The sequence below is a fragment of the Populus euphratica genome, unplaced genomic scaffold (assembly GCF_000495115.2).
Source record: "Populus euphratica unplaced genomic scaffold, PopEup_1.0 scaffold3394.1, whole genome shotgun sequence".
NCBI classification, from domain to species: domain Eukaryota; kingdom Viridiplantae; phylum Streptophyta; class Magnoliopsida; order Malpighiales; family Salicaceae; genus Populus; species Populus euphratica.
This window is the reverse complement of record NW_011503206.1, coordinates 1-9,187: the sequence shown is the minus strand read 5'-3', so window position 1 is coordinate 9,187 and position 9,187 is coordinate 1. Positions and strand designations below refer to the sequence as shown.

The 9,187-nt window shown below is 31.4% G+C and overlaps 1 protein-coding gene across 4 annotated transcripts; it reads left to right on the top strand.

Moving 5' to 3' along the window:
* The first annotated feature begins 2,581 nt into the window (after positions 1-2,581).
* LOC105119699 (uncharacterized) lies at positions 2,582-6,274 on the top strand. 4 transcript variants are annotated; one of them, XM_011017867.1, is made up of 2 exons: positions 2,582-4,237; positions 5,857-6,274. In XM_011017867.1, the coding sequence occupies exon 1, from the start codon at positions 2,700-2,702 to the stop codon at positions 4,227-4,229; it is 1,530 nt and encodes a 509-aa protein (XP_011016169.1). In that variant the 5' UTR covers positions 2,582-2,699; the 3' UTR covers positions 4,230-4,237; positions 5,857-6,274. The 4 variants fall into 4 exon arrangements, with proteins under 4 accessions (XP_011016169.1, XP_011016171.1, XP_011016170.1 ...); XM_011017869.1 differs by lacking the exon at positions 5,857-6,274 and adding an exon at positions 5,156-5,706; XM_011017868.1 differs by lacking the exon at positions 5,857-6,274 and adding an exon at positions 5,073-5,091.
* Positions 6,275-9,187: the final 2,913 nt, after the last annotated feature.

Here is a 9,187-nt window from a genome sequence, read left to right as displayed (position 1 = left end):
ATTGTTCTTGTTATTGTTGTTGTATTATTGTTATTTATAATTTATACAATTAATCTTCTTATGGTTTGACTTCGGTCTTGCCGGGTTATTCATTACTTCGACACTCTTGCACTTGGAAGAAGACATCAATCTTTTGGTCGTGTTACTGGTGTCTTGGTACATGTTTTCATTGTGTCACACTTATATCAGATCTCTTTTGGCTTTCAAGGATCAAATCTCATTCTTGATTGTGGGTTGAATGACCACATGATCATGAAGTCTGTATCAAATTTAATATTGAAAGATAAAATTATAAAAAAATATCAATTTAAAAAACTTGCCAAAGTAAAAAAAAATAACAATAAAAGAATAAAGATCAAATTTGAAAGGAAAAATACCCAAGAAAGATGAAATAAAAAAAATTTAAAAATGATCCCAAACAACAAAATAGCAATAAAAAAATAAAGAACAAATTTGAATAATAAAAAATAAAAGGGATGAAATTAAAAAAGAATAAATTATTTATAAATTATTTAAAATAAAAAATAGTGATTGAAAGGATAGTGACCAAATGTAAAGTGAAAAATTAGGGGGGAAGGTTTGAAATTTTAAAGAGGTTGGAGCAAAATTTGAGGCAAAAAGATAGAAGAAAAAAAAAGGAAATGGTAGTCTCCACTAAACCAGAGGTGCATTTGACGCACACGTCGTGTAGATAGGATGTTGAGACCTTTTCAATATCGCTCCTCAAAGTTTTTTTAAAAAAATATTAAATATTTATTAAAAAGAATTCTCTCAAGCTAACTTGATACTAAAAAAATGATGAAAAAACCCCTTAAAAAGAATTTAGTAAATTTTGGAGTTAAGGATAATTAAGTTATTTTATTATGTTAAAAAAATTTAAAAAGACTAAAAAGCCTTGAATATAAGTTTATTTTTTATTTTATTTTAGGATAACTAAATAACTTTAGCGTGTAAAAAAGTAAAAAAAAACAATTTTATTATTGGTAGATTTGAAAATGATAATTGTATTATGGTAAAAACCCATCATATGCTGTTTAAAGTTGAACAATTTTATCATTGAACTATTACAATAAGTAATGTTTTGTAATATATATATATATATATATATAATTTTTTAGGTTTTGTTAATTTTGTTTATTCCAATTTTAGTATTGAAGATTCTCCTCAACTTCCTTTCTTTTTTCCCCAACAAAGCGGATGTTTTAACCCAAGCAAAACAACAATCACTATCAACAATTTAAAGAAGGATATAAAAAGGAAGACAGGATGGGAAGAAAATTGCTCCTGCACAAGCAAGCACGTTAGTTTTAAGGGCATCTAGACATCATCATAAAAAAATTCACAAAAGTAGTTGACAAATTTGCTTTCGCCGAAGTCCCCAAACGCTTAGCAACCCTTTGCCTTGTTAGAGAGAGAGAGAGAGAGAGAGAGAGGGGACCACATCTCTGTCAGCAGGATCAGGGTCCCATTTGAAGTTACTGCTGGTATGCAAATTCAATGTTAATTGATTGGTTCAGCTCCATATGCAGTTTTTTTTTTTCCTTTTCTTTTCGGGGGTTGTTATTTTGATAATGGCAATCGATAAGACCCAACCACATCAGTAGCATTCCTTCCAGAGCTTTGGCAAAGTAGCCAGAATCCAAAAGAAACCGCGTAATCCTAAAGTCACAGCTCACACCTGCCGCCACCTCCCCACACCCAACATGTCACAAAGTCTAACATTTATTAGTAACTCCGCAAAGCCGTGTTCACACTCGGCCCACGTTTTTTTTTCTGTTCTTTGACAGATGATGATCTATGGCGCACCTATCATGGCTTTACCATCTCTCACAACCCAATTTAACAGATAATTCATAATATATAGAAGTTATTCATATATATATATATATATAAATTTAGAGCCTATATAAGATATTGAATAATAAAATGAATATTTTTATTCATGAGAGAGATTCCTTAATATCTATCATTGCTCAATTAGTCCTTTAATAAAAAGGAAAAATGAGTCTAGCTAGAGGCTAAAACTAATTAATCTAAATCAAATTCATGAGGATAATTCTTATCAGTACTCTAAATATGTAATTAACAATCTAGGTGTGGTCAATTTTGTAGTAGATTATATGCATTGATCGATTCTTGTTTTTTTTTATGAAAACCAATTTTCCAGTAGCATGACAACAATCATAATATAGTGATAAAAAAATTTATATTGTATGACAAATTTTGAATTCAAATTAAAATATATAATTTTTATAAAAATTTTAAATAATTAAAATTTTACTTATTTACTATATTCATAAAATATATTTTTTGAGGTGTGAGGTTTTCAAATTTTAAAAAATAATGTTATTCAATATTTATTCGATAAGTATGTTATAATTAAGATTATATATATATATTTTTTAAGGAGGTCCAAACCAAACCAAACTGTATTTTATAAAATTTTATTTTTAATATATTAATATTAAAAATAAAAATATTATATTAATATATTTATAAAAAATATTTAAAAATCAATCATTATAATATAAAATCTATATATATATATATATATATATATAATTCAATCGTACAAGTAAAAGGCAAGGCTCTAGCCTCTTTTATCCTGTAGTGTGTTCACACTTTCTTAAAAAGCCAACATCAATTGAAGATTTTTCTTAATTCTGCGCCTCTGGTTTCAACTCTTTCTCCTTTTTCATATGTTCACCTTGCTTCAATCTCCACTCCACCAAATGAATGAAACTAATAGTATCAGCAACTCCAAGAAAAGGCAAAGAAAAGATGACAAGCAAGAAGAAAATGATAGTGATGCCAGCAATTCATTTGGACAAGATGGCAGCAGAAAGAAGAAGAAAACCTTAAAGGGTTTCATCACATCATTGATATTGCTAGAACAACAAGAGAAGAATGCTCAAGAAGAGCAAAACCATGCTTCAAATGAAGAGAAAATATTGTTCGAGGCAAACCACAAGAAAAGGATTAAAACAATGGTTGAATATTATGGCAATATTCAAGATGACCACGTAGAAATTCAAGAAACAGAAAGAAACAAGCGCAAGAAGTCAAGGGCAGTAGCTGGTGCTGCGGCTGTTTCTGCTGCCTCTAATGGGGTTGCTGCTATTAAAGGAATTAAAGACGCAAAGCACGGTGGCGGTGCTGGTGGTCAACAAAGACGTTTGTGGGTGAAAGATAGAGATAAAGAATGGTGGGACGACTGTAATAGATCAGATTATCCAGAGGAAGAATTCAAGAAAGCTTTTAGAATGAGTAAGTCTACTTTTGACTCGATATGTGAGGAGTTAAATTCAGTTATAGCTAAAGAAGATACTACTTTGCGTAATGCTATTCCTGTTAGGCAAAGAGTTGCTGTTTGTATTTGGAGATTGGCTACTGGTGAACCACTTAGACTTGTGTCAAAGAGGTTTGGTTTAGGTATTTCTACTTGCCATAAATTAGTTCTTGAAGTATGTTCAGCTATAAGGAATGTTTTAATGCCTAAGTATTTGCAATGGCCTGATGAGGATAATTTGAGGAAGACAAAAAATGAATTTGAATCTATTTCTGGGATACCGAATGTTGTGGGGTCTATGTATACTACTCATATACCTATTATAGCTCCAAAGATTAGCGTTGCCGCGTATTTTAATAAGAGGCATACAGAGAGGAATCAGAAAACATCCTACTCAATTACTGTTCAAGGCGTTGTTGATCCAAAAGGGGTGTTTACTGATGTGTGTATTGGTTGGCCTGGTTCAATGCCTGATGATCAGGTGTTGGAAAAGTCTGCTTTATTCCAAAGGGCTAATGGAGGCCTTTTGAAGGATGTTTGGATTGTTGGGACTTCAGGGTACCCATTAATGGATTGGGTTTTGGTGCCTTATACACAGCAGAATTTGACATGGACTCAGCATGCTTTTAATGAGAAGATTGGGGAGATTCAATCGGTTGCTAAGGATGCCTTTGCAAGGTTGAAAGGGAGGTGGAGCTGCTTGCAGAAAAGAACAGAGGTGAAACTACAAGACTTGCCGGTGGTTCTCGGGGCATGCTGTGTGTTGCATAATATTTGTGAAATGCAAAATGAGGAAATGGATCCAGAGCTGAGGATGGAACTTGTTGATGATGAGATGGTACCTGAGGTTGCTTTGAGATCAGCAAGTTCAATGAAGGCTAGGGATGCTATTGCTCATAATCTTCTGCACCATTGCCATGCGGGCACCAGTTTTCTATAGCTAACGAGGTGCATTTTGTTCCTGCATATTTTAATTCTTTTTTTCTCTGTTGTAGTTGTATTGTATAATTACACCTTTTCAGCATTTTTATTCATCGTAATTTGTGGGAGGGGCTATATCAAAGGTTTCTATTCTGCTTCCACAAATTTAGACGATGATACCCGTTTATAGGTTTAAGTTATAGACATAGATGATAGATCAGAGTGACATTCTGTAATTTAGTTTCCATACTTGAATTGAAAATGAAATATGAATGAAATTAAGCAGTGGCTATTCTTTTAACACCACCCTTGCTGTGAATCTTATTGTCAATTCTTAAGAAAATATGTTTCATGACCCTCGCTGTTGCTATGTTTATGATCCCCCAGCTTCATGGAAGGATAAGGATTTCTTGGAAAATGGTGATAATGGAATTCTCTTTATGAAATCTATGTAGAAATTTCATGCTTTTCTATTTATCTTCTAAAAAGTTTTATTGTGATACACTTTTCTTTGTAGAATTTCAAGCATTTATATAGTGTATAACGGGTTTGTTATTATGTAACTTGGATTCTGCAAGATGCCTGCTGAAATCTTTAATCTTTACATCCTCGAATAAGCACATTTTATACTTAAAATGTCTGTTATAAGTGATTTCATAAAGCACTGGACAATTCTTGAAGTTTTCCTTTTGGACTTGAAACAATTTTATACTGAAAGGGATGTAAACAATGATGCTATTTCTTTTGCTAAATCCTCCTGTACATAAGCTGGTATCTTTGAGACTTGGTATTGAATCACGAAGTTGGATTGTATAGTTGATCATTTTCTATTCCATGGTTTTTTTTTCCTCGCATGGCATAGCTCCATTTGGTTATTGACATTTTCTAGAGAGTGGAGGGCCATCATTTTGTTAACCAACATTTCACTTTTTCCAATGAAATCAGAGCTAGGGAAACATTATTTACGTCTTGTCGGAAACAAAGCTGCTTTGATACTGGCTAGCTGGGAACTTGCTGCTAATTAGCCCGCACCCCAGTCCCATGGGCATTGGCTTTCCACAAGAGATCAGGCTGCCTTTTGCTGTCCCAAAGGCACGTCTAGGCTCTAGCAAAACTCCCTTTCCTTAACCCAGTTCAATTTCAAAATACGACTATGTAACTGCAGAACTTGCATACAAAACTTCAATCCTACATGAAATGCCAATGGAATCCAGAGGGTTGTAGAGTAGTTTAATCAAGTCTAGTTCCTTGGAACTTGTGCATGCTGAGAGTCTATTGGATTGTTACTGCCACTCCCATTCTAACTTCTGATGTTATTAGGTAAAGGTACATCTCACAATATGCCAGTTTTCTTTTTAGCTTTTGAGTTTTGATAACAGTGAGTTACTCTGGTTATCTTTTTTTGTCGTCATGCTTTGTATCATGGATCATTCAAATTTCGGAGTTCCAATTTCTTTCGTATCTTCTTGTCTAGTAATATGATAACAGCTTGTACACTTTCTGTTGATTAGCCATGTAAGGATCGTTCTGTACATATTTTCAAGTCAAGGACAGGCTAGGAGCTGTTTGGAAACTATGGTTTCTGCCTGAAGTTTATTTATCTCGATATTGTTATGATCCTTCAATCTAATTTCATTCGATTGCAGGTAATGGAGGCAAGTCATTATCATATATTTCAATTGATTTGACATCACAAAACTTAGTATACCATATATGTGTGAACGGATGAGAAGGATTCAGGGTCTTGGATGACGAAAGTTGTTATAGTTTATTGACTTGATAAGTTATAAAATTGGTAATCAACCTCTGAGTGAGTCATCAGACTTGGAAGATTGGACTTGGCAACGCTGAGCATATCCAGTAGAGTATAGTTATATTTCCAAATGGAGGGAGATATTCAACTGAAATATTTAGTGCTAAAGAAAAGGTGAAAGATTATGATGTATTTGGATTTGGAGGAAGAGAATAGCTTTGTTTTATATATTTTAACTAGTTGATACTATAAACTATAAACTACTAATGTAAAATATGGAAGAGATGCTTGTCTGATTGGTTTGGTGGATTCGGATTCTACCTTATCTTGTAATAATGATTGGATTCTTACCAATGTGTATTTGCAAAAATCATGTCTTGGCAAAAACTCAAATTGTATGTGGTGTTCACATGGACAAAAAGAAATTTTCTCCCAGGTTTTATAGCGACGGGAACTGTTCCAATATTATGTGCATATTCCCGTGATTACCTAAGAAATTCGTGACAGCATCGTTGAATGTATCGTTTAAGAATCCAAACGGGTGCTCTGAATATTTGATGAGTTTGTTAACGTATCATAACTCAAATGGTGTGTGGTATTCACAAGGTGCTCTGAATATTTGCTCTGAATATTTGATGAGTTTTTTAACGTATCATAACTCAGATTGTGTGCGGTATTCACATGGTGCTCTGAAAATTTGATGAGTTTGTTAACGTATCATTTAAGAATCCAAACGGGTGGAAATGGATCATTCATTTTGCACCTCTTTTTATTCAAAGTTACCAAAATTTCCTACTTTTGTTTTTGTAGTTCTACTTGCTTTTTAAATTGTTTTTTTTATATATATATAAAAATATATTATTAATTTTTTTAGATGCTCATAAAAAATAAAAATTAAAAAAATCATTTTAATTTATTTTTAATTAAAAAATATTTTTCAAAATAATCATGTATTGTATTATCAAAACACATTTAGGTTGCAAGAATAGCAACGAGTTACAATCCTGGTAGTCATCATTACAAAAAAAAAACTCAAAAAAAGAAAGTAGAAAAAAACTTGATGCTGCCCAAATTTACATTAATTTTTTGAATAAATACTAGTTAACATGTCTATGCTATATCATGAATCAGATCAAGAATTTTTTTAAATGAAAAAAAATATCTAGGTTATAAAGAACTATTTGATATTATTATTAAATCCAACCTAACAATTTTTTATTAAGACCTCTTGACTCGACTCCTTTTCTAGTCTAGGAGTTGCTACCCATTTTATAATAAAATAAAAAAAAAATATAAAAGAAAACACATGTAGTCAAAAAATAAATGTCCAAACCCAATGATAGTAAACTAGAATACCACAATTGAAGTTAGTAGGCCAAAATGGCAATACAAGGTTTTAACTAACAAAACCTATTAATAAAAATATTTTTTTTAGGTGTTTAAAAAGTCAATTGAATTTTCAAAGGTTTAATTAATTAAAGTTTAATCGTAAGGGAAATAAATTTTTGGACATCAATTTTGATGTCAATTGAAATAATTGAAATTTAAGGACTTAATTGGAATCTTGGAAAGTTTAATTAGTCAAATCAAGAGCTTAATTACATAAAATTCAAAGTCTAGTGAGCAAATAGAAATATAATTGAACTTTTTATGAACAAAGGAGAAACTTGCAAAATACACTCGACTTCTGGGACTAAAATTAGGAGAAATCAAAGGTCAAATTAAAAAAAATAAAAGTTTAATGGTCATCTGGTGATCTAATTGAACAAATTAGAGACTAGTGATCAACTTGTACAAGATGCTCAAAATTAGGGTGTTAAGTATAGAGGTGATCATTTTAGGTTCGGTTTTGTTTTTTTATAAAAAGAACTGAAACCGGCTCAAACCGATCAGTTTTGGTTTGATTATTTTAGAACAAAAACCTGTTCAATCCAACCAGTTTCAATTTAGTTTGGTTTGAATCTATTTTTTCTTATTTGGATAGGTTTTTTTTTTGTTTGGCTTCGGTTTGGTTCAATTTTTTAGTTTCAGGCTTATAAAATCAAATCGAACGAGTTGGTTTTTTTAAAAGTCCAATTATTTTTTTCATAATTTGGTTTTTTCAGTTATTTCTTTTCAGTTTTCTCAGTTTGATTGGTTTTTCAGTTTTTTTGCTCACCCCTATATAAGTAAATTTGGCAAAGGCATAACTACACGAAATTAGAAAGAAAGAGGGAAATTAAGGGTAAAATAGAATGAAATTAGAAGAATAAGAATCAAATTGAAAATTGGTAAATCTCAAATAAAAACCCTAATCTATAGGAATTAGTTAAAACAATGTAATTCAAGGTACTGTGCTGATTGAGGGAGAACTTTTAGAAAAATAAATATGATGTTTTAGATTACCTTAAAGGTTGCAACTACTACTATTCAATTGAGAAACACCCCCTCTACAACCACATGTATTTAAAATCAAATATTTTTGATTAGTACTTGAAAGTGCATTTTTATCAAGGCTTTATATCATCATTTTGCACTTGAAGTATCACTAACTCTTTAACTAAAGAATGTTTTATAATAACATCTCTAATAATATAATTTACTTTTAATTTATGGTAAATGTTCATCTTAAATGCAGGCCTATTACATAAATAAAAAGATTGATTGATGAATTTAAGTACTAAAATTGAAAGGATAAAGAGAGGGCCAAACTTAAAAAAACGATGCTGGTGCAGTCCAAACTGGAACAATGTTCGATAATTAGGTCATATTTGGATCTGTAGATCTTATATTTAAGTTTGCTTTATATGGATAGAAAGCTAAGACATAGGCTTAAAACTTTCATGGAAAGTCAAGACTCAATTCTGTTGTTTAGAAGTCCAAATCTTAACAACAAAGTAAAAGTTTGAATTTGTTCAGTGTTCAGCCCATATCTCGAGTTCTAAAACTCCAAATGACCTCAAATGTTTTTCCTAGAAAATTGAGATAATTTTCTAGAACTTTCATGTGGAGGTTGGTTTAAATTCTGATGTTATCAATAACGTTTTATTCAAACAAGAGAAGATAAGGATTGTCATAAATTCAAGAGTTGACCATCCATTAAACAATTAGTCAACAAATCAATAGTTCCTAATTTTGGCCTATAAAAAGGAGGCATTTGCCATGCATTTAGGCATCTTGGTTTTCAGATCAAGATCATGCTCTTGCTTTCTCTTAATATCTTGTTTATGCCTTTCATTTCAATT